Below are 23,817 nucleotides of genomic sequence, written 5' to 3' on the forward strand. Positions count from 1 at the left end.
AGGCTGTCACCTGCCTTGTGCAGCCCCTCGGTGAGGGGGGGCTGGGGGCCGAGCTGACGTCTGGGCTTTCCTTCAGGTCCACGGAGACAGGGACCATGTCGTCGAATGAGCCTCCCCCTCCCTATCCTGGGGGCCCCACAGCCCCCCTTCTGGAGGAAAAAAGCGGAGCCCCATCCACCCCAGGTAGGCCTCGGTGTGAAGCGCCCTCCCTCCAGCCCTCCCGCTGCAGCTGGGCCCTGAGCCGCCTCTTCCTGCCTCTCTGTCCAGGCCGCTCCTCCCCAGCCGTGATGCAGCCCCCCCCGGGCATGTCTCTGCCTCCCGCAGACATCGGCCCCCCGCCCTACGAGCCGCCGGGTCACCCAGTGCCCCAGCCTGGCTTCATCCCCCCACATGTGAATGCAGATGGCACCTACGTGCCTCCAGGTGAGTGGGGCAGGGCCCCGGGGTGCGGGCTGATGGGGACGGGGCGGGAGGCCTGGGCAGATGTCTCCCTGCCAGGGGCCCATCCCTGGGGAGCCTGGGCTCCTGCTCACCCGGCAGCTCCCCGAGGGACAGCTCTGCCCAGAGAAGGGCTCACGCACAGCGCAGGTGGCGGCCCTGTGCGTCAGCGACCGACACAGCCCAGCCCTGGCATGTCCTCGACAGAGGGAGGGATGGCGCCCGGCTCTCGCCGCGCCCTGCTCTCGCCACACCCTCCAGGAGGGCAGGCGGGATGTGGACGGTCATCTAGGCCCAAGGCCCGGCTCCCACACCTCACCTGCAGCTTGGGGGTGGGGGCCATGGGGCTTCGTGCGGGGCGTTGGCCAGCCAGCGTGACCTGTCTGCTCTGTCTTTTGTGCTCCAGGTTTCTACCCTCCCCCAGGCCCCCACCCGCCCATGGGCTACTACCCGCCGGGGCCCTACCCGCCGGGGCCCTACCCAGGCCCTGGGGGCCACACGGCCACAGTCCTGGTCCCTTCAGGGGCTGCCACCACAGTGACAGTGCTGCAGGGAGAGATCTTCGAGGGTGCCCCCGTGCAGACCGTGTGCCCCCACTGCCAGCAGGCCATCACCACCAAAATCTCCTATGAGATCGGCCTGATGAACTTCGTGCTGGGCTTTTTCTGCTGCTTCATGGGGTAGGTGGCGGGCGCCCCTGGGGCAGGGAGTGGGGGACCGGGCCTCCCACACCAAGCTGGAGTGGGCCTGGGTGCCCGGCCCCTTCAGGCCTGCCCACCTCTCTCCGTCTGCTTCAGGTGTGACCTGGGCTGCTGCTTGATCCCCTGCCTCATCAACGACTTCAAGGACGTGACGCACACGTGCCCCAGCTGCAAAGCCTACATCTACACGTACAAGCGCCTGTGCTGACGGAGCTGGGACGGACTCCCGCTGTCCACCCGCCCCCCGTGCTTTGCTCCCCGCACTCAGTGGCGCCTCCCCACTCCCACTTGGGGGCGGAAGCTGTCCCACCAGCCCCCTGGACGTCTTGTCCTCTTCAACTCGCCCTACCCTGAGCATCTGACTCTTTCGGCAAAAGATTCTGTTGGATGGAAGGCCAGGGGCGCGCAGGTGGCGGGACGGCGCCAAGCACGTGTGGCTGCTGCGGGTGGCGTGGCCAGGAGGACAAGCTGGGAAGGGGCGCCTCGCACGGTGGCCTTCGTTTCCATACCAGGGGCAGGTTCGGTCCTGACTCCCTGGACCAAAAGCAGATGGAGCAGTAGTGGGTTCCCTAGGCCTGGGGCCTGTAGCCAGTCGTTTCTGATCTGCTGGACCGAGGGCAGGGAATGGACCCAAGCAGGACAGGGCCACGCGGCCTAGGTGTGTTTGCAGGGCACTAGTGGTGGGTCAGAAGGCATGGCTTTGGCCCTCAGAACTCTCAGGAACTCCACACCTTATGCCCAGGAGCCACCTGAGATAAGGTAGAGAGGGCAGCATACCCACAGGTCACTGGGTAAGGGATCGGGCCGCGCTTGCCACAAAGGAACTTGCCTCTCCCCCCGCCAGCGCCTGTTCCGGCCCACACCTCTGTGCACCCGTCCTCGTTGGGGCTGGAACTAATGCCCAGGAGCCTCGCCCTCTGCCACACTAGGTTCCTGCTGCCCGGTGGGGAAGGCCGGCTCCCGGTGCCGTGGGCTCGCCTTGGTCCCCTCCCGCTCAGCAGCAGGAGCAGCTGTGGCCAGGGGACCGGAAGATGTAGCCCCGAGCCATGGCAGCCCCCTAGGGGACACCAGCCCTGCCCGGGCCTGAGCCCACTGTCTCCTGAGGGTCTGTCTTGTGAACCTGCCCACGCGGCCCGCTGAACCCTGCTGCTGCCCCCTCCTGGTCTCGCACTGCCACTGCATGGCCTCCCTACACTGTGAATCGTGGCTGGTCTCCGTTTGTAGTTTCTCATTAAATTGGCCCTTTCACCCCCCTGCCTGGGCCTCCACTCACTTGCCTGGCTTCCTTCTTTGGGGGAGGGGGGTCTGCAGGTAGTCCAAGAGCAGTGGGGTACATCTTTAGGGTCTCGGTGCTCACGCAGTCCAGACTGCCCAGGGCCATGCTGACCTTTGAGAACCCAGTGAGAGCAAGTCAGCCCAGTGTGGACAGCCCCAGCCGTGACGTGGGCACGGGCAGTCGGCTCCACAGTGCTGGGGAGTGTCCTCGAGCGACACCCCCCACGCCAGAGCGGCCGCCCGCGGGATCTTCAAGCTGAAGCGCCCAGCGGGAGCCCAGGATCAGCCAGCCTGCAGGTGGGCACCCTTGCTCCCCTGAGAGAGGCAGAGCCACCCTCGCTCCCAAGGCTTCCGGTCTGAAGGTGACAGGGAAGGGGAACAGCAGCCTGGGCTCGCAGGTTCTGGGCTGGCTCGGCCCCCACCCCGGCAGCTGCTCCACCGGGCAGATCCCAGGATCCGGGACAGCTAACAGAGCCCTATTAATAAAAACAACTTGGGTTCACATTTCTCTCTCAGACTTTGCAGTGTTACGCGAGCATGTGCTTTTTATCCACACTGGGTGCAAAGCCCTTCCGAGAGTCAGGAAGCCACAGGGCGGATGAGCTGGGAGGGCAGGGCTGCGGCAAGGAGACCGCGGCCCGTGGGGCACGAGGACGGGCGAGGCTGCCAGGGCGGCGTGAAGGGGACACCACGCCGGGAAGGCGGTGGGCGGCCGCCAGAGTCCTCTTTATTGAACGCCGTAGCGTTTACACGGGTCAGAACAGATCCTTGGGGGCTTCTGGCTGCCAGGCCGGCGTTCCCAGGGCCTCTGAAGCAAGGCGCCCCGCCCCGCCCTCCCGCAGAGCCACCACAACCTGAGCTCGCAGGCTGCTCCGTGCCCGGGGAGGGGACAGACACGACACCACACGATTGCAGCAAGTGGGCCTGGGGGTGGAGGCGTGGGTGCTCCAGGAGCAGAGCCGGTGCCAGGGGTTCAGGCCAGCAGGCTGTCCCCAGTGCCACGGCTGGAGGCGGGGGGGGCTGCAGAGAGGCCGGGCTTGCGCCCAGCTCAGCATCTGCCCGCAGAGAGGACAGTGACAGGCAGAGACGTTAGCGTCTGGCTTTATTGGTTGCTGCTTGTGTCAGACCCCGCGTCTGAAAGTCCCCCGCGGTGGCCCTCGGTCCAGCGGAGGTGGGGCGGGCCCGTGTGGGGCGGCGAGTCCATCACATGTAGTACCAGGCCAGAAAGCCGGCGGCCAGGGCCACACTGGTGGCCAGAACAAACTGGAGACTGGACTTGCTCAGCATAGCCAGGGCCATTCCAAAGGGGCATCCGCTGCCCTCCAGGGCACCTGCACGGCAGCACCAACAGGACGCGGCCTCAGCGGGAGAGGCTGACGAGCCGGCCCCAGGCGGGAGCGTGGGACAGGCAAGACCTACCTTTGTCTTGTTTAGCGGTGTAGTAGGGGCATTTGCGCACATCTCCTTTCCCATCATGCACGGGGAGTCCATCCTCCACGGCCTCCTTGGCCAGCAAGGAGCCAGCCTGGTCCAGTTCATTGAAGATCTACAGAGAGCACCAGCAGCCATCACTGGGCGGCCCGTCAGAGAAACACTCCCCCCACGCAGAGGGGCCGAAGCCACTGGCCCGGGAGCACGAGCCGCACGGTGGCAGCCCGGGCCCGGGAGCCGTGGCAATGCCTGCGCTGAGCCTTCCGTGCAGACCAGACAGAGCCCACAACACACCAGCAGGGCACTGACAGGAGATGGCAAAACGCTGCCCCCAGCCCCCTGAGGCACTTCCAGCCGGAGGGGAAGGGCTGCGAGGGAGGTGGGGCCGGCCCACTGAGGGCCCTCGGCTCTGCTGCCACGAGCCAGGCCCGCGGGGAGCCAGGGCTTCACTCCCTGCGGCCACGGGTGCCGGGGGCAGGCGGGTCCTCCAGGCTCGGTCCCTCCAGAGGCGGCTTGTAAAGGACTCACTCCCGTCCTCATCCCTGAACCGAGCGAGCAGGACGTCACGGGGCAACCCTTGCTAGCGACCCGATCCCGAGGACCAGAAGCCCGCGGCGAGCACAGGGTCCATTCTCCCCGCCCCCGTCCCATGCCGGAGGCGCTGCCCTTCCCCAAGCCCTCAGACGAGCTGTCGGGCAGGGCAGAGCCCTCCTGGCGCCCATCTGAGGCGCCCGCGCTCTCCTAACCGCTCCCGGCCGCAGCCCCGCCTGTACCTGCATGTTGTGCTCAAAGGCCTTGTTGGCCTCCTCCACGATCTTCTCTCTGGTCTTCGGGCTCAGGTCCAGCGCGTTCATCCTGGCCCGGTAGAGCTGCTTGAACTGCTGGGCATTGTCTATGTTCTCAAACAGGTAGAACTGGGTCCCCTCCCCCGTGCTGGGGAGTTTCAGGGCCCGCTGGGCCACCTTCTTCAGCACCTGGCCCCCGGACAGGTCCCCCATGTAGCGGGTGTAGGCGTGGGCCACCAGCAGCTCCGGCGCGTTCTGCCCCACGTAGTGGATCCGCTCCACGTACTTGCGGGCAGCCTCGGAGCACTGCACGCGCGTCTCCCAGCCCTCGCCAAAGAAATACTCCATGTCCTTGACCAGCGCCTCCTTGCGGTGCAGCTCCAGGGGGAAGTACAAGGGGGCGAAGGCGGGGTGGTCTTTGTTGCGGCTCATTTCCTCCTCCAGGGCCGAGTAGGTGAAGTAAAGCGCGGCGGTGGCCAGCTGTCGGGGGGCGGGGGCGGGGAGACGGCGACAGCTGTGGGCCTGCAGCGCCCGGCTCGGGCCGCGCCGCCCTCCTACCCGCCGGCCCGTTTCTGCACAGGACGCGCGCGGCGAGACGAGGCGGGACGCGGGCGGCCGCTTCCCCACGTCACTGCTCTCCAGCCGGGAGACCCACGGCGTGACGTCGAGAAGGGGTTGCGGGGAGGCCCGACTTCTCCCCGGTGCAGCTCAAGAGAGACTTCCCCGTGGGACTCGGCCCCGACCCGACCCTGCTCACGACCACGGGCACAAACCTTAAACAGCTCCCTCCTGATGTTGCCTTTCAAGAAGTCCTTCACAAACTGGGTGTTTTCTGCCCGGTCGTGTGCTTCCTTGGTCCCCTCCTTCAGGAGCTCCGAGAGGTCAGCCATCCTGCGGGGACACGGACGTGTGAGAGAGAGAATCAGCCTTCCTGGCTCCGGGTGACGCTGGCTGAGCTGGAGGCAGAGGCTGCCAGAAGCCAGGCCCTCGTGGGCACAGGTCATCCGGGGGCGTGGGGAGGGCGGCCGAGTCTGCCTCAGGACGTGGGACACAGGCTGACCGGCCGACTCGCCACCCTGGCCGCGCGTCTCAACCACCCGAACGCCCGCCGCTTCACGCCCCTGGCCGCCCGGCGTCTGAGGAGACGGACACCTCTAACCCCCACAGCACCCACCGGCTGCCCCAAGGAAAGCCGGCCTAGGGACTCCGAGCAGTTGTTGAGGGACTGTGGGTCCCCAGGAGGGCCGCGCTGTCCCCTCCCACCTGGCCCCACAGCCCCTGGACCTGTGGGAGGCCCAGCAGGGGAGGGTGAGAATGAGACAGGGCCGGCCTGGTGGAGCCAGGGCCCGGGTCTGCGTGACGTGACGGCGTCCACGGGCCAGAGCGGGCCCAGGCCGAGACACCACCTGCAGGCAGACCCCGGGCTTTGGTGCTGTGTCCAGACCCACCCCTAGAGCCCCCCAGGCTTGCGGGCTTCTTCAGAAGGCCGGCTCCTGTCACCCTGGTGCTTAGGTTTACAATTAGCAATTATTTCAAGATATTACCAAAAAAAAAGCTCTGCAATGGCAGGACTTCCACAAGAGACGGAGCGTGGCAATGCAGAGGCCCTGGGAGCCTGAGAAGCCGGCCCCTCCCCGCAAAGAAAAGCCCCTTGGGTCAACATCCCAGGGGCAGGGACACGAGAAAAGGTGTCAGCTTTGGGGCCTCCCCGGTGGCGCAGCGGTTGAGCGCTGGGTTGCGAAGCTGCCCGCAGCCTCTGCGGCGCCGGTTCGATCCCCGGCTGCTCCCCGGCCCCCGGAGGAGGGTCCCACATGGCGCGCAGACCTCTCCTGCCGCCCGCTGCTCCCCTCAGCAGTGTCCTTCGGTCCTTCTGCCTGCTCTGCTCCCCGCTCTGGCTCTGGTGAATTCTCTCACCCTCCCGCGCTTCTGACTGTACCCAGTGCATGTATAAATAAATAAATAAATCTTTAAAAAAAAAAAGGTCTCAGCTTTGCCTCCTGCTGTCACTCACACCCACGCGCCCAAATCCTGAGGGTTTTAAGACGACAAAGATCAAGTCCTGGTGCTCAGCAGCCCCGCGCCTGCCTGCCCAGCTCCTGGGGCAAGACCTTGGGGGCAGCCCTGAGCAGGAGGGTGCGGGTGCTGTCCCTGCCACTGCAGCCGCTGCCCGGGGTCCTCCGGGACACGCTGACCGCACCCCGCGTCCTGGTCACGGCCCGGCCCCGGCGGACAGCGCGTCCCGATGGCTCACCTGGCGTGGTTTTCCTTTCCGGGGGTCCCAGGGCTCTTTCTCTCCGACTCGTCCACCCCATCCGGGGCCTCCAGTTCTGCCGACATGGCCGCCGGGTGCGACTCCTACAGCTCTCGCCTCTGGTCTGCGGAGACAGAGGACCCGGTGACGCGGTGGCCACGGCGGCCGCCTCATCAGTCACCAAGGGGACGTCGCCCACGTGCCTCGGGAGCGCTTTCCCTAGCGAAGCTCTGCCGCTGCGGCGACCGCGTCTGCTAGGACAAACGTTGGCAGGAGGACGGTGGAGGCACCCGCCAAGGCTGGTGGCGAGGGAGGGGAGAAGGCCGCTGCCCCCGGACACCCCTGAGGCACGGGAGGGGCGCGCGACCGGCTGCTGTGCGCGTGCAGAGCGTGCCGCGTGTGGAGAGACCCGGAGCAAAGGCACACGGGCGTCTCCTGTTCTGTAACTTTCCCACCTGAAATTCTCCTAAGACAGTGATCGGAAGCAAACGGCAACAGAACCATCATGAGTAAAGCTTAACGACGAACAGCGGCGCCGCAGGCCAGGCCCACTGTCTCGGGGGCACCTCACCCACGGCCCGCCGGGTGCTCCCCGAGTCCGCAGAGCCGGGCCTGGCCGCGCCAGCACACTGCCCCCCCCCACACTCCCGCAGGCCAGGGAGACGGCGCGTCGCCTCGTCAGTTCCTGCTGCCTGGGCTGAGCCGCCGCTGGGCGCTCCACAACTCCTGCAGGAACTCGCAGTGGCAGAGTGACGACGCGGGGCCCAAGCCAGCCCGGGTAGAGCCCCCCTCGACCTCCACCAGGGCCGCCCGGCTGCGTCTCCTACACGCAGCAGAAACGGGGGTGGAGCGGGACAGGAAGTCGAGGCGCGGTCTCCGAGCGCGATCAAGAAGAAAATAACCCCAACGGCCACTTTTCACGCCCCGTGGGGATAAACACGGCCCGTGTGTCGGGCCGGTGGTGGGTGCCTCTGGTCGGGCTGAGGACACGCGCCCAGCCGGCTCCCGGGACAGCTGCGGTGACGTGCTGCTGCCAACAGTGACTGGGCGCGAGGACACCCCAGCCCTGCCCTCTTGGGGTGCAGCGTTGCTCCAGCACGAGGCCTTCTGCTTCTCTCAGCAACGGGAGTGGACAGGGAGGCGCCTGCACAGGGCCACCGCGGCCTGGGCCTGGCTTGTCCCCACAGCACTCTGTGCCCGTCTCTCCTCGGGCGCGCCCCCACCCCCACCCGCCCTTCCTCCCTGTCCCGCGAGACCCCCCCGGGGGCTCCGAGCGCGCAGGGCCACAGTTGCTGGCCTCACTGCTGCCGCCCGGCACTTGGAATAAACAGGTTCTTAACACCTGTTGGGCAGAAAACTCTCGGAAGGAAAAAAGGCAGGAGGCCGGCCACGGTCTAGCGCGTAATGTCAACAACACGGTTAAAAAAAGCGCAGCGACAAGTACTTTCTGTCCTGCTGCTCCAACAGTTTCCTAAACTCGAAACAGAATTTACTGACGACGCACCGAAGGCCAGACACGCTGGCTTGTCGGCCTGGATCAGCAGGCCAGGGCGCGCCACGCGGAGGGCGGCCAGGTGGCGGGTGGGGACGGGTGGGGACGGGACGGGCAGTCCCGGGAGCACGTGCAGCCCTCGCAGCCCGGGCCGGGAAGCAGAGTCCACTCTTGCGGCCTGGTCACTGCCCCTCTAGATGCCGAGCCATGAGCAGCGGCGCTCACGAGGACAGGAAGAGTGCCCCTCGCCCTCTGAAAAGCTGCTCCTCCAGCGTGGGTCCCGGGGCACGATCTCAGGATCGAGACCCGGTGGGGGCGGGCTGAGCCCTGACTGGATTCTGTGTGATCGGACCAGGGTCCCCTGAGCACAGAGCCTACGCGTCACACGTCCCGCAAGGCCAGTTCAAAGAAAACATGCTGAGAAAGGCCCTGGATGCCACCCCAGGGGAGCATCAAGCAAAAGCCTTCCGAGTGCAGAGCCGCCTGCCCGCGAGCGCCACTCTCACCCCCGCTCGGGCACAGCCTCTCCCACGGCCACTGCTGCCGGGGGCCGAGAGCGGGTGACGGAGACGCTTCTGCTGAATCTTCGTTTGGGAAAACCCAGCCGTGCACTTGGCTGCCAGGGGCTTTCTTCCCTACAAACAGGCGCTCTGCGGGGCAGAGGCCCGCGGGTCCACCCACCTCAGCAGAACGAAGCACCCAGGCGGACGCCTGACAGGCCCGGCCCAGCAGGCTGATCGCCGTCTCGCCGACGGGGGAAAAGCCCGGGACGGAGGGCATTCAGGGCTAACAATCAACCTGGAACACCTGGGGACCCCTCCCGCAGCCCCCGCGGCACCGCGTCCCCGGCTTCGCCAGAGACCCGCACAGGCCGCGGCGCTCGGGGCGCAGGGGAGGGTGTCCAGACGGCGGACTCGCGCGTGAAGGCCGAGCAGGAAAGGCTCAGGCTCAGGATGCCGCTGCCCCCACACCGCTCACCTGCGTGCTCAGGCTGCCCAGCAACAGGGGGCGGCTCCCTGGGAGCACAGCTCTGCTGCCAGGCGAGGCAGGCCGAGGTCTGAGACAGATGGGCCGAGGAGAGGCCGCATCCCGCCCCGCCCCCACGAGGTGCGCGCAGGAAGGCTGCGCCCTGCGCCCGCCAGCCCCCACAGTGAGACAGGGGTCCAGGACTCTGCACCCAGGGCAGGTCACAATGGGACTCACACATCTCCACAGCCCCCTCTCCATAGCAACCACTAGAAACAGACCGCCCGGCGGGGCTCGCGCTGCTCGGCGGGTGGCAGGGCGGAGGGCAGCTCACTTCTGGTCCCGCGTCTACTCCCCTCACCCGGGGCTGCACTTGCTCCTGCACTGTCTTCTGGGGTGGCTTGCTCCCGTGCAACCTCGTCTTCTGGCACAGCCTCCCTCTGCTCCTGCTCAGTGGGGACCGCCGCGGCGGGCAGGAGAGTGCACCGCACGCTGAGATGCCTGGGAGGGGGGCGCTCTCTGCTCCCCTGGAGCTCAAGGGCCAAGGTCTGCAGCCCCGAGGTTCCGGATTTCTCTGCCCTTTAAGCGCATGCAGTAAAACTTCAGCTCTCTCCGGGCCACCGACACTGCATCAGGCCCCACTGTGGGCCTGGACGCCCCTACCAGCACCCCCACTGTGACGAGCGGACAAACTGCGGGCAGAGACTGCCTGCGGGGCCAGCGGCGCGCACGCCCGTGACGGCAGCTTCAGGAGTGTTCTCAAAATGCACACGAGGGCCTCCCCGGTGGCGCAGCGGTTGAGCGCTGGGTTGCGAAACTGCGCGCGGCCTCTGCGGCGCCGGTTCGATCCCCGGCTGCTCCCCGGCCACCAGAGGAGGGTCCCACATGGCGTGCAGACCTCTCCTGCCGCCCGCTGCTCCCCTCAGCAGTGTACTTCGGTCCTTCTGCCTGCTCTGCTCCCCGCTCTGGCTCTGGTGAATTCTCTCACCCTCCCGCGCTTCTGACTGTACCCAGTGCATGTATAAACAAAACAAACAAACAAACCAGCAAACAAATAAATAAAAGCATGCCTCTATAAAAAAAAAAAAAAAAAAAATTAAAAAAAAAAAATGCACATGAGACCTCTTGATTTGTGCGGACCTCCTGATTTGCACGATTCTACAGGGTTTTCCGGGTCAAAGTGCAAACCATTTTCAGAGATCACCAAAGGCTGCTGATGGCAAGAGGAAGAGAAAGGGCGCAACATAAATTTCTTGGGAGGTTAGCACCTCCACAGGCAGAGGCTTAGGTCTATCTACAGGGGTCTCCTATTTCTCATTTTGAAAATTCATTTATTTTTGCACAGAGGAACTGGGGTGCAGGCCAGAGGTGGGGGGTGGTGAGAGGATCCACCAGAGACAGGGTGGGGAGCAGAACAGGGAGATCTACTGAAATACATGGCTGAGGGGAGCAGCGGGGAGACAGGAGAGGTCTGCTGTGTCCTATGAGAGTCACTCCCTGGCTGGGGCTCAAACTCAAGCTGCAGGGGTGACAGCGCTGAGACTCAACCCCCAGACCCCAAGGAGGCCCCCAAATTGTATCCTATTTCTCACTTTGAATGTGTAAGAGTACACATGCTGTCTTTCCACAGACCCAGTCAAGCTAACAAAAGCTCGCCAGCACTCCTCCAAGGACACCAGCCACACCACTTCCTGACGGGAGGCGCTCTGAGGCCCTTTACTTAGAGAAGGTTTTGGAGCAGCTCGAACATTCTCTTCATGTTTGTTGCTCTAAGGAGAGGGTTGACCCCACGAGGGCAAGAGCCGGACAGTACTGTAACAAGCCACATCCGGCCTCCAAACACAATTCGGAGCAAATACACCAAAGCATTAGGTTATCATTATGCGGGGGGGGGGGGGGGGGCCTGGGCACAAAATGCTCCAGCGATCACAATTCACTGAAAAGAGAAAAACAGCTTGCCACTATAAACACTCCATGAGGCAGTCCCCACACACTACATGAATTAAAGATCCGAGAAGTGGGGACTCTACTTCCCAGGAGGGCAAACTGTTCAAACATCATGGTCTCTATTAATCACCATCAAAACCGAAATAGCCCAGAACATCGTGGCTAATGTGGCCTACCATGGCCAGGCAATAATGAATGAGTAACTTCAAGAAAAAAGGCAGGGGCCTCCCTGGTGGCACAAGGGGTTAAGACGCAACCTATGAAGCTATCTGTAGCCGCTGCAGCACGAGTTTGATCCCTGGCCAGGGAGCTACCCATATGGCGAGGCAGGCCCACTCCTGTTTCCCCGCGGCTCCCCTCAGCAGTGTATTTCAGTAGATCTGCCTGTTCTGCTTCCCACTCCGTCTCTGGTCAATCCTCTCATGTCCTGCATCTCTGGCCTGTACCCCAGCTCTTGTGTGCATAAATAAATCAATCTTTTAAAAAATAAATAAATAAAAGAGGGCCTCCCTGGTGGCACAGGCGGCTGGGCGCAGCGCTGTGAAGCTGTCTGCAGCCTCTGCAGCGCCGGTTCGATCCCCGCCAACCTTGGAGCAACCCACATGGCGCGCAGACCTCTCCTGTCTCACCCTCTGCTCCCCTCAGCAGAGTATTTCGTCAGTCTGCCTGTTCTGTTCCCTGCTCCGGCTCTGGTGAATCCTCTCACCCTCCCGCACATCTGGCCTATACCCCAGCTCTTGTATAAATAAAATAAATCTTTTAAAAAAAAAAAAAAAAAGGGCAGGAAAGGAAGACAAGATGGGGAGGGCGGCTGTCACCGTCCCCACGGGCTGAGGGAGGCATGGCACCCGTGCTCCAGGCGCCATGGGCAGGCGCAGTGCTTCTTCCAAAGCAACCCACATGGAAGCCACACACGAGGCAACACAGGGGCGTGGGGGCGGCAGGAGACGGGCTCAGCTCCTCCGGGCCCTCAGGAGCTCTGAGCTCAGCCTAGCTCGCTCAGCCGTGGTCAAGGGGAACTAGGACATGCACTTCCTGGCCTCCATTTCCCGCCGCGCGTGCTGTGCGCAGGGGCACAGCTCTGGAACAGTCAGACTCTTGGGCCTGGATGTCCAAAACAGCAGAGAGGAACTGGCCTTGGATTTGCCACTCGACCCGGACTGGCTGGAGGCCTGCTGGCGACTGGGTCAGAGCACCCTCTCCTCTTTGACACCTTGTCATGACCTTCCACACTGCCCGTGGTTTCTGTGTCTTCCCGCCTAGCTAGCTAACTCTGTATCAGCCACACTGGACTGAAAGGTCCCTGAGAGGGACCCTGAGAGCCTCACCCACTCGTCATAGAAGGTGTCGCGGCTGTCGGGTTCCTGGGAACCACATCAGGCCCTGGCACTGGGCCGGTGGCCCGCACAGCACTCACGCACGGACAGCGAGCGTGCGTGCTGACAAAGCAACCCTCCCTTCTGTCTCCAGTCTTCCGCCCAAACACCTCTTCAACTGAAATTAAAAATCAGAGACCTGCACTTCTGAAGATGGTAGAAAGAGCATCTGTCGGAACAATCCTTGGCCTTTGGGGGGTTAAAAATTCCTCTGAGAAACGGATGAATTCTTTGGACACACTGTCCAGGACAATCACATTAAAAAAAAAAAAAAGTTGCCTGGGCCTCCCCTGGTGGCGCAGCGGTTGAGCGCTGGGCGGCGAGGCTGCAGCGCCGGTTCGTTCCCGGTTGCTGGCGAGCGTCCCACCAAAAAAAAAAAAAAAAAAAAAGTTGCCTAAGCCCTTCCTGAGCCACCACAGGTCTGTCCCCAGCTCACCAGGGACACAGAATTCAGGCTAAGAACTCCCTCTCTCTGCGGGCACATGCTTCGGTGAGCCCCTGCGCTAGGGAAGGGGGCTTCCTCTTTGCTTGGCCTCCTTCCTGCCTCTCTTCCTACACCTGTCTTTTACCTCGCCAGGCGGTGCAGTGCCCATTCTCCTGCCTTCTGTTTCTCAGCTCTTCACTTCCCTGACCTCCCAGAATACTCCCTTCCAGAAAGACAATCACAGGAAGACAGCTGCTGAGGGATGTGACTGGCGTGCACCTTCCCCGTGACGACGAATGCCGAGTGAGCAGGGCAAGGCTGGGCCGGTTGTCCAGGCACCCTCAGCACCAATGCTCTGCCCACCAGAAGGGCAGCTCATATTTGCCCAATGGACAGACACCCCTGCGTCTCTGTCCTCCCTCAGGCACCTGCACTTGAACGTTGACTTTAAAATCATCGGGGGTGGGGGGTCTCCCGGGTGGCGCAAAGGGTTAAGCACCACACTATGAAGCAATCCGCATCCCCGGCCAGCCAGGGAGCTACCCACAGGGCACAGCAGACCTCTCCTGTGTCGCCCGCTGCTCCCCTCAGCAGTGTGTTTCAGTCGGTCTGCCTGTTGTGTTCCCCACTCTGTCTCTGGTGAGTCCTCTCACCCCCCACATCTCTGGCCTGTACCCCAGCTCTTGTATGCACAGATGGATGGATCTTAAAAAAAATAACAATAAAATCATCAGGGCACATGCCTGGAAAGGTCAACGCAAAAGCAAGAAGGCACAACCTACAGCAGCTAGTCACCCTACTTTTCCCCTTTTGGGTCTACTAGTATGACCTTCTGCAAAGATAACAAGTTGCAAAGCAGGACATTCATGACATTGACAAAGCGAGCTGGACATTTTGCTGAGGCTGACAAAAGCCAAGTGTGTGGTAAAGGAACCACTGTGTTGAAAGCTGTTTCCTAACCAATGGGATTCCTGCTATTACTAAGCAAGGAGAGGCCCGGCCCCTTGTCTTCCCGCAGAAAACCAAGGCAGCGAAGAAGTCTGAACCTATCTCCAAACACCACATCTAGACCCTGTTCGCAGCCCACACTCAGTCTGGCTCACCAATTCTCTCCCTTCGACGGCCTGCCCTCCTCCAGACTACCCTGGAGAAGTTCCATGTGACAAGTTTCTCTGCTGCAAGGCATCATGGTCTCACCATGATGGAGATCTGGAACCTAGGGAGAGCGATGGCTCCACGTGGGCCACAGACATGCCACATCGTCACCAGCAAACATTTGTGACGCATATGGGATGGGCTGTGACCACAAAGAGGCCCACCAAGCTCTGGACTTGGAATAACAGAGAGCACCAGCACAAGGCGGAGCCCCGCATAAACCCTAATTGTGCAGTAAAGACAACGGTCTAGCTAAAGAGTCTTTATAGCCTCTGCTGACAGCAGTTGCTGCCAGACAACAACCCCTACTTTCTTCCTCTGCCGCCCTGGCCGCATGTCGCCTGCTCGCTCACTGCTCTGCCTCCTTGCCCATCCAATCCCTCCCTCTGTGAGCCTGTGCTTCAGCAAGGGCGGCCCCCAACAAGCATCACCATGAAAACTTTTTTTTTCTTTAAAGATTTATTTATTTATACAAGCACTGGGTACAGTCAGAAGCGCGGGAGGGTGAGAGAATTCACCAGAGCCAAAGGGGAGAGCAGAGCAGGCAGACTGTCGAGGTACACTGCTGAGGGGAGCAGCAGGCGGCAGGAAAGGTCTGCGTGCCATGTGGGACCCTCGCCCAGCGGCCAGGGATCGAACCGGTGCTGCAGGGGCTGCAGGCAGCTTCTCAGCCCAGCACTCAACCGCTGTGCCACCAGGGGAGGCCCACCATGAAAACTTTAAAAACACAGATCTCGGCCTCCCTGGTGGTGCAAAGGATTAAGCACCACACTATAAAGCATCCCCGGCCAGCCAGAGAGAAACCCACATGGCGCAGCAGACCTCTCCTGACTCGCCCGCTGCTCCCCTCAGCAGCGGATTTCAGTCAGTCTGCCTGTTCTGCTCCCAGCTCTGTCTCTGGTGATCCTCTCACCACCACCACCCCCACCGCTTCTCTAGCCTGTACCCCAGCTCTTATATGCATAAATAAATAAATCTTAAAAAACAAAACAAAACACAGATCTCATGGCACAAAGCCAAACTTAGCAAAGCAGAAAGGTTTGGAAATCTGCCTTAGATCAATAAGCAGCATCCAAGGTACCAAAGATTCTAAAGTCCTCACATTTCAGATACAGAAACCGCAGCTCAAAGGGTTTAAATGTTTTTCTTAAAACATTTAAGAAACACATTAGTACACATCAGTACAGATTCCTTTTGGGGGAAACAAATCATTTTTCACTCTATTATAAATTAATCTGTATGTATTTGGATGATACATGTACAACAAAACTGTCTAGTGTTGAATAGCTATGGAGAAAAAAAATTATGATTAGCTTAATTCAATCCTCTTGAATTCAAACAGAGTCAGTGTCGCTGCAGACCTGAGAGTGAGATACTGAGGCGCACATCTGGAGAGCTCTCCTCCACATCTGTCACTAGCACAGGAGCATGGCGCCAGTGTAATTCCTACTCCAGTGTGGAACAGAGAGCCCTTAGGCCACTATTAAAATATCTGCTTAAGGGGTATAAAGCTACACCTCTAAATCATGTAGAATACTGTAAACCGTTATGCAACACAGTATTACACAACTTTAAAAACATTTGCTTAAAAGAAATTCACACTGAGAAATATGTTTGCTAAAAGCCTAATAAAATTCTATCAAAGCAACATTAAAACCTGTTCACTGAAAAGAGCTTCATGAACGCCCAGGTGGGGTTCAGAACACTGCCCTGTGAGGTCTGAGCACAGATGCAGGGCATCAGACACCCAAGAGAGTCGCGTCTCCATCTCAGGTGGCTCACAAGCGGGGTGCAGCCCCGACGGGCTGCTCGTGACTGGGCTCCCTTCACAAGAGCTGTACACCTTCCAGCTCTCTCCAGTGACGCTGTCATTTGGAAATGCAAAGACAATGTCATTATGAAAGGATTTCTTGCAAAATACTAAATAAACGAAACTGCGTATTTTGTAAATACAGATAAAGTGTTAGACCAGACCATCGGTTAGGGGCTGCTGTATTTCAGCACGGTGTGTCTAACTTATTTGGAATTTTAAAGAAAACCTCTGGTGAAATCAGCTATGTTCCTTAGCTCGAAAACATGTCATATAACGGGAGACTACCTTAGAGTCAATAAATGGCGTCAATGTGGAAAAGGAAGCCACACAGTGATCATTATCAGGGAACACCTGAGTGGCGACCACAGTGAAGTATCTTCCAGCTTTAAAAAGAGGCATCAGTGTCAGCAGCTAACTGCTCTGGTTCTCTCTCAGTGCTGGCAAGAATTAATCAGTAATGGCTCGGCTGCTCAGTAATGAAAAAATATTGTGAGAAATTTTTCAGATGACAGTAAAAGACAGTTTTCATTCTGTTTCCTCACAAACCTAACAGATAACAAGCTAAAAAGCAGAAAACTTTACTGTGTTGAATATGGACGACATGACCCAGACCTTCTAATGCTCTACCACCAGGAAGAAAGATTGCATTCAAAGTCCATCTGTAGGGCCTCCCAGGTGGCGCAGCGGTTGAGCCCTGGGTTGCGAAGCTGACCGCGGCCTCTGCTGCGCCGGATCGATCCCCGGCTGCTCCCCGGCCAGGAGAGTCCCACATGGCGCGCAGGCCTCTCCTGCCGCCCGCTGCTCCCCTCAGCAGTGTCCTTCGGTCCTTCTGCCTGCTCTGCTCCCCGCTCTGGCTCTGGTGAATTCTCTCACCCTCCCGCGCTTCTGACTGTACCCAGTGCATGTATAAACAAACAAACAAATAAATAAAACATGCCTCTAGAAAAATTAAAAAAAAAAATAACAAAGTCCGTCTGTAATGTCAACAACGATGCTGCCACATATACAACCTCTCATCTCTCTCCTCTCCAGGGAACTGCGACCTGAATTCTAACTTTTACCCAGACATGCACAACGATAATGCTCACGAGTCCTCCCTCCTGGGGGAATGATATTCTGGCTTTCGGTGCAATCCTGGCGGCCAGCCCAGCGCCCCATGTACAAGAGAGTCAGCTTTTATTTATTTATTTTATATAGAGGCATGTTTTGTTTGTTTGTTTTGTTTATATATGCACTGGGTACAGTCAGAAGCGCGGGAGGGTGAGAGAATTCACCAGAGCCAGAGCAGGGAGCAGAGCAGGCAGAAGGACCGAAGGACACTGCTGAGGGGAGCAGCGGGCGGCAGGAGAGGTCTGCGCGCCATGTGGGACCCTCCTCCGGTGGCCGGGGAGCAGCCGGGGATCGAACTGGCGCCGCAGACGCCGCGGACAGCTTCGCAACCCAGCGCTCAACCGCTGCACCACTGGGGAGGCCCGAGAGTCAGCTTTTAAAAGGAAATTAAAAAAAACAACAAGACAGCCGGGAGGCCCCTGTCCTGTTTCGCGTCTCCGCGCACAGGCCTGAGCCGAGGGAGTCGCGAGAGGCCGGGCACCTTGGGTCATTCACCTCCCGGGCGCTGGCATCCCCGGAGAGCAGAGCAGCTCACGCCGGCGCTCCCGGCATCTCACCGCACTGGCCAGACGAAGGCAGATCACGTCGGGCAGTGGAGACCCGCGGAACTCCCTCTTCACACGCTCCGCCGGCCGAGGGCACGCAATGGCCGCGCGCCCAGGGCCCCGGGGTCCCGCTCCCGCCGAGCCCCGCTCAGGGGCTGCCCTGCCAGCATCTCCCGGCTGCACCGAGGGACCCGCAGACGCCGGGCCGGGAGCGCCGGAGCTGGGGGCGGGGGGGGCTGATGACTAAACACGGACTCACCCGCCTTTCCCCTCCCTGCAAAACACCAAGTTGTGTGGGTCACATTTCTAGTCCACGCTCAGGTCCGAGCCGGCAGGAGGCCGCCCCGCAGGCGCCCCTCTGCGGCCGGGGAGCGGGGCGGGAGGCGCGGGAGCCGCGGGCTCCGGCTCCAATCTCCGCAGCGGCCCCGCGTCGGCGGCCGGATCTGACCTCGCGCCTTCCCCCGGCGGCGGCTGCGGGTCCGGCCGCCTCGCAGGGCCGCCTCCCGGGCCGGCGCGGGGCGAGCCCGGCACGGCCGGGGGTGGGGGCCGAGGCCCAGGCCGGACGCGCGGACGCCGGCGGGCGGCGACCCCGCCGGGCCCACGGCCGCCCCAAGGGCACGTCCGGGCGACGCGGGTCAGCGGGCCGGGCCGGCCCCGCCCGGCGGCCGCCCCCGCCCCGCCCCGCCCCGCCGCCCCCCGCCCGGCCCGCCGCCGCCGGCGCCGCCGCCCGGCCGCCCGCTCCCACAGGCCGGCGCCCCCCGCCGCGGAGGCCCCCGAGCACTCACCGGCCGCGGCGCGCTCGGCCCGCCCGTCAGCGCGCGTCAGCGCGCGTCAGCGCCCGTCAGCGCGCGCGTCCGTCCGCCAGCGGCTCCCCCGGCAACTCGGCCGCCGCAGCCGAGCGGGCTCCGGGGAGGCCCGACGTGCGCACGCAGCGCGGGGCGGGGCCTCTAGACCACGCCCCGGACACGCCCCTCGGAGGCCACGCCCCGCGCTGCACGGGGCCGCGCTCGTGTTCCGGGGCGGGCGGGGGGCGGGGGCCGGGGGGCCTGGGGTGGGGGCCGGCGCGGGGGCGCGGGGCTCGGAGGCAGGGTCGGCTCCCTCGCTCGAGCGAGAAAGCAGCGTGTTGTGGAAAAGCCGCGTACGCGCGGTGTGGGGCAGCCTAGCTGGAAAGCGACGCGGCCTCCGGCGCCGGTGCGGGGGGGGGGGGGGGGGGGAGGGCTGGGCGCACCTGTCCCGGCCCGCGTCGCGGCACCCGCAGGTGAGGGCGGCGGGCGGGCCGCGGGCCGCGGGGCCCGGGTGGCGCCGATGGCGCAAATGCTGGGAACCGTGGCGGCGGGGCTGAGGGTTCCCCGCGCAGCTCTTCGGCTTGGCCGCGTGTGGACACGTGTTCGCAGCGACCCCGGGAGGGACGCGTCTTCGCGGCGATGGTTTCCCTTTCACCGACCCGCTGTCCTCCTTTGCTCCCACCAGCCGGGGAGGTGTACAGGGCTGGGGTTTCTTCTGATTTCTCTGTGTCATTTAAAATTTTCATGAGAACGTCATAAAAAGCAAGTCATGACTTGGCAGGACTTTAAAGAGTGGATTTTCAGCACGGGGTGTTCACGGAATTGAAAGCCTCGGTGGTTATTCCGTGATGCTTATTCCGGGATGACAGTGACGATTCTAGTCCTGGTAGGTTTTCCTCTGGGAGTGTGATAGGGCAGCCCCGATATAAAATAAAACGGGTGGCTGGCTGTGGGTCCTCACCCGCGCGCTTACAAGGGACCCATTAATACTCCACTGCAGGCAACACAAAAGGTTCATAAAAGGTTTATTTCCAAGGGAAAAGGAAATAAGGAAAATGTACAACTCAGGGAGAAAATAGGGAAATAAAGTCTTTAACGCGTCCTAACCGATCCTCGGACCTGGAAACCCAAAGGCACTCTCAGAGCTGGCAGGACGCTGCGAGCTGGCGGGGAGCCAAAATGGGGGACCCCCTCCAAAGCCCACTGTCTGGCTTTATACCACACCTGCCTGCTGAACCCCACCCTCAGGTCCCAGCCACCTTCCCTTGGGTGGTGATGGGATGTGGAGTTCCCAGTGTCTTTGGCTTTGGCCTGGGTGGGGGTGGAGTCCACAAAGCCTGTATGGAATTAGCTTTAGGACAACCTTTTCCCCCTAACAGAAGGACTGCCCTGGCTAGCGCACGTTTGGATTCCCTTTAAATTTCCTTGCTATTCTGGTTACAGAAAAGCAAGCCTGCAGAGATAGGAAGTCGGGAATGTAATTGTTCTTTAGAAAAGTGTAATTGTCTCCACGGGGGCTTCTGGTTTTCTTCCATAGCTCTAGATCATCCCATACCCTAGGCTACCGTGATCTAAGGAAATGTTGATTTGCTCCTGGAGAAGGCACCTGCAGAGAGGAGCTTAGTCCCCTCTCTGGTTTACCATTTCCTCCATCTCCTTTAGCTGGCTACTTGTCCTTGGGGGGCAGGATGAAAGGCTGCTCTGTCTGCAGGCAGTGGGGCCCTGCCTGGCTGCCCCCAGGGCGGGACAGAGCCTGCTCCTACTTTAGCCCTCGCAAGTGGCTTCCGTCTCAGGCCCACTAGACCAGGGAGGGGAACTCCGAGCCTTTCCAACATGTTCACGGGTGATAGGCAGGGCTCTGCCCCACACACTCGTGAAGTTGAACAAAACCAAGTGGCTGCAGAGGCTCAAGTGAGTTGTGGGACTGAGCGCCCGCCTGGCGCACAGTGGGGACCCAGAGAGGCTTCCCACTGTAGCCATCATAATTATATGTGGCTGGACCGGCCGACTGGCAACGGCATTGCAAGAAGTCCTTCGTCAGATATAAAGGCCCACAGAAAGTGCTGAGTCACGCTGAGCCAGCAGCAATCCAGAGCGAATCTGCCCTCTCTCCTCAGGGCGGTAGGGGCAGGTCACCTGATTGTGGGCAGTGCAGCTTCCAGCTGCCAATCCACCCACCCACTTCCTGACAGCCCCATCACCAGCTCACCTGCCTTCCAGCTCTGGTGCTGGCCTCCAAGCTGTGAGCTCACCAGGGCTGCTTGGGCCCAGTGTGGCCCAGGGACGTGACTCTCATTGAAGCTGGACTCTGGGGCTGGCTGCCTGGACTTGTGACCAGAGCAACACACAGGCCCCATGCGCAGAAGGCCCCTGATTTGCTGTCCCTGACTTCAAATTCTTGATAGTTTTTGAATGTGAACCAGGAGCCCCATGTCTTCCTTTCGCACTGGGCCTTGCAAACTGTGCAGCAGACCTGCTGGGGCCCTTGTTCGGTTTTATTTCCTGAAAGTGGAACTCTCAGAACATTGGGTTTTGTGGTTTAACCCCATGCACTTAAAGAAAGATCTCATCTTACACCAGAATAATGTGCACTTGGGTTCCATTTAATAGGTATTTGTTGAGTTCTGGACATTGTGCCAGGAAGAGGACCCACAGTGACAAATAAAGTCTGGGGCCAGCTCTCTGGAAGCACTTGGTCTCATGTGGTTGAGACAATTCTGCCAGTCAGATAGAGATGGGTATGGGATAGGAGTAGTTAGCCTAGCTAGGAGTCAGGGAAGGTTTCCTGGAGGAGGTGATGGTTATGTGGAATCTTAAGGAATCAGTAGGATTCAACCCTATTGAAGGTGATAAGAGGAAGTTATTCCAGACAAACTTTACAGTCTGAACAGAGAGGCATAACGTAACAGGATGTGGAAGGGATTTATGTAAGATAAACACATGATGATAACCTCGTTTACAAATGTTTAAAAAAGGATCTATATTAAAACATATGCCTCTTATAATAAATAATGAGAAATATTATTATATTAGATAAATAAAATACACATGTGAGTATGTAGTCAATGCTCTGGGAAGCCCCACCCCTGTCCTAGCAGGCAAGAGAGCAAAGCTTAGAGTCAGAACTTGCTTCCTGTCCTTATTCTGGAAGCGGCTGTTGGAAAACCTGCTGCTCTCATTGTGAGCCAGTCTTTCAAGCCCCACTGTTGACCAAGGAGCTGGCTAAGGAAGATTTAGACAGTGGGTACCAGCCTGGCATCACCATGGTGCATTCTTTAGAAGTCAGGGAAGCAATTACCCCCCAGGATTTGCTGTCCTCTCCAGAAAGCAGCCACAGCTTTAGGGCAACACAATTTCGGAAATTAAACAATCTAAGCCTGTAGACAAAACCCAAAAGCCTCCAAGCTGCGAAAATAATTACAGTTTGACCTCAATGACTCTGCTCCTGCCTATATAAACTCAGCTCAAACGCATGATGGCTCTCACAGGGTCAAATCTGTCAGACTGTTGACTTCCCAGGTTCAAATCCTCACTTTGATTATCTAATAAACTCTTTAACTATCAGGGACAGTTTTATTTTATTTTATTTATTTATACATATAAGAACTGGGGTGTAGGTCAGAGGTACGGGGGTTGAGAGGACTCACCAGAGACAAAGTGGGGAGCAGAACAGGAGGATCTGCTGAAATACACTGCTGAGGGGAGCAGCTGGCAAGACAGGAGAGGTCTGCTGTGCTCCATTGGTCAGCTCCCTGGCCTGGGATCGAACTCATGTCGCAGTGACTGGCGATAGCTTGATAGTGCTGAGACTTAACCCCAGGGAGACTTGACATCAGGGAGGCCCTATCACGGACAGTTTTATTTCAGTCTCTACACATTACCTTGTGAGTTACCTCCACCGCTAGATTTCAAGGTCAGAAGAACAGCACCAGTTTTAGTTCGATTTCTGCTGTTATTCTAGTATCTGGTGAATGTTTAGACAGTTAATAAATATTTACTGAGCATGAAGAGGGAAAGCTCTTTTCCTTAACCTTTCTAATTTCCTGGCTGAGACACTCCCATAGTAAAGGATAGATTAACAGAGAAAAAGAAATTAAATTCCATAAGACCTCCCTGGTGGGCAAGGGGTTAAGATGCAGCACTATGAAGCTATCTGCAGCCAGGGGGGTGACCCACATGGCGCAGCAGACCGCTCCTGATTCAACCACTGCTCCCCTCAGCAGTGTATTTCAGTCAATCCGCCTGTTCTGCTCCCCACTCTATTTCTGGTGAATCCTCTCACTCCCATACCTCTGGCCTGCACCCCAGTTCTTACATGCATAAATAATCTTAAAAAAAAGAAATTAAATTTCATGTATACTAGACCCCCCCTCTCCCCTCCACAACAAAGACACAGAGGCTTCGAGACAGTCAGGTAAAGTGAGATTTAGCTGCTGGCCTCAGCTAGGGGGAGTAGGGTAGTGGTCTGGGACCCAGAAAAGGGGGTAAGACAATCCATAGGGAGGTGAAAGAGCAAATGTGTTTTTTTAAAAGATTTATTTATGCATACAAGAGCTGGGGTACAGGCTAGAGGTGGGGGGGGCCACAGGGTGAGAGGATTCGCCAGAGACAGAGTGGGGAACAGAACAGATGGATTGACCATAGTACACTGCTGAGGGGAGCAGCGGCAAGTGGAGAGGTCTGCGTGCCATGTGGGTTACCCTGGCCCTCTGGGGATTGAACTTGTGCTACAGAAGCTGTGAACAGCTTCATAGGTTGCGTCTTAACCCCTTGCGCCACCAGAGGCCCAGCAAATGTTCGACAAGCAAGTGCGTCAGGTCACAGAGACAAAGGAACTCGGGAAGGAATTTGAACAGGCCTTGCTGCGTTCCCACATGCACACACAGCCCACTTTGCAGGTAGGGCTCTCTGCCCCGTGCGGGCCTCCCACCTGGATTCCTTAGGGCAGTTAAGGGGAGGGGGGAGTTGGGGGGGTGTCAAGAAAAACTTCCAGTGTCTTCTGTTTCTTCAAAATTATGGGCCTAAAATAATCCTTATGCCCCCCAAAAAAGACCTATTTGGGGATATGAAATTTTGCACCCTGACAAGTGCCTACTCTGTGGCAAGTATTAACTTTGGGTGCTGGAGGGGCGCAGGGGTTGAGCGCAGCGCTGGGAAGCGGCCTCAGCCTCTGCAGTGCAGCACCAGTGCGATCCCTGGCCGGGCGGGGCCAGCAGGGGAGCTGCCCACAGGGCGCAGCCGACCCCTCCTGTCTCCCCGCTGCTCCCCTCAGCAGTGTTTCCGTCTGCCTGCCTGCTCTGCTCCCCACTCTGTCGCTGGTGAG

The 23,817-nt window shown here is 59.8% G+C and overlaps 2 protein-coding genes across 4 annotated transcripts; one reads left to right on the top strand and one right to left on the bottom strand.

The window, feature by feature from the left end:
- The first annotated feature begins 272 nt into the window (after positions 1 to 272).
- CDIP1 (cell death inducing p53 target 1) lies at positions 273 to 2,411 on the top strand. 3 transcript variants are annotated; one of them, XM_084250668.1, is made up of 3 exons: positions 273 to 423; positions 845 to 1,118; positions 1,236 to 2,411. In XM_084250668.1, exons 1-3 carry the CDS (start codon positions 288 to 290, stop codon positions 1,345 to 1,347), a joined length of 522 nt encoding a protein of 173 aa, XP_084106794.1. In that variant the 5' UTR covers positions 273 to 287; the 3' UTR covers positions 1,348 to 2,411. The 3 variants fall into 3 exon arrangements, with proteins under 3 accessions (XP_084106794.1, XP_084106796.1, XP_084106795.1); XM_084250670.1 differs by having other exon boundaries at positions 962 to 1,118; XM_084250669.1 differs by having other exon boundaries at positions 273 to 413; positions 886 to 1,118.
- An 836-nt stretch (positions 2,412 to 3,247) lies between these two features.
- On the bottom strand, positions 3,248 to 18,528 carry HMOX2 (heme oxygenase 2). Its single transcript, XM_084249512.1, has 6 exons — positions 18,495 to 18,528; positions 6,882 to 7,005; positions 5,404 to 5,521; positions 4,619 to 5,110; positions 3,834 to 3,960; positions 3,248 to 3,745 (listed from the first exon to the last, which is right to left on the bottom strand). Exons 2-6 carry the CDS (start codon positions 6,965 to 6,967, stop codon positions 3,618 to 3,620), a joined length of 951 nt encoding a protein of 316 aa, XP_084105638.1. The 5' UTR covers positions 6,968 to 7,005; positions 18,495 to 18,528; the 3' UTR covers positions 3,248 to 3,617.
- Between the last annotated feature and the right edge of the window lie 5,289 nt (positions 18,529 to 23,817).

Source organism: Talpa europaea (assembly GCF_964194135.1).
Source record: "Talpa europaea genome assembly, chromosome: 12".
Classification (NCBI taxonomy): domain Eukaryota; kingdom Metazoa; phylum Chordata; class Mammalia; order Eulipotyphla; family Talpidae; genus Talpa; species Talpa europaea.

Coding starts and splice junctions, on each gene's coding strand:
- CDIP1 (XM_084250668.1), top strand. CDS start 288: ATGCAGCCCCCCCCGGGCATGTCTCTGCCTCCCGCAGACATCGGCCCC. Junction 424..844: donor TGGCACCTACGTGCCTCCAG/GTGAGTGGGGCA, acceptor TTTGTGCTCCAG/GTTTCTACCCTCCCCCAGGC. Junction 1,119..1,235: donor TTTTTCTGCTGCTTCATGGG/GTAGGTGGCGGG, acceptor CGTCTGCTTCAG/GTGTGACCTGGGCTGCTGCT.
- HMOX2 (XM_084249512.1), bottom strand. CDS start 6,967: ATGTCGGCAGAACTGGAGGCCCCGGATGGGGTGGACGAGTCGGAGAGA. Junction 5,111..5,403: donor TCAGGAGGGAGCTGTTTAAG/GTTTGTGCCCGT, acceptor GCCCCCCGACAG/CTGGCCACCGCCGCGCTTTA. Junction 3,746..3,833: donor CACCGCTAAACAAGACAAAG/GTAGGTCTTGCC, acceptor GCTGCCGTGCAG/GTGCCCTGGAGGGCAGCGGA.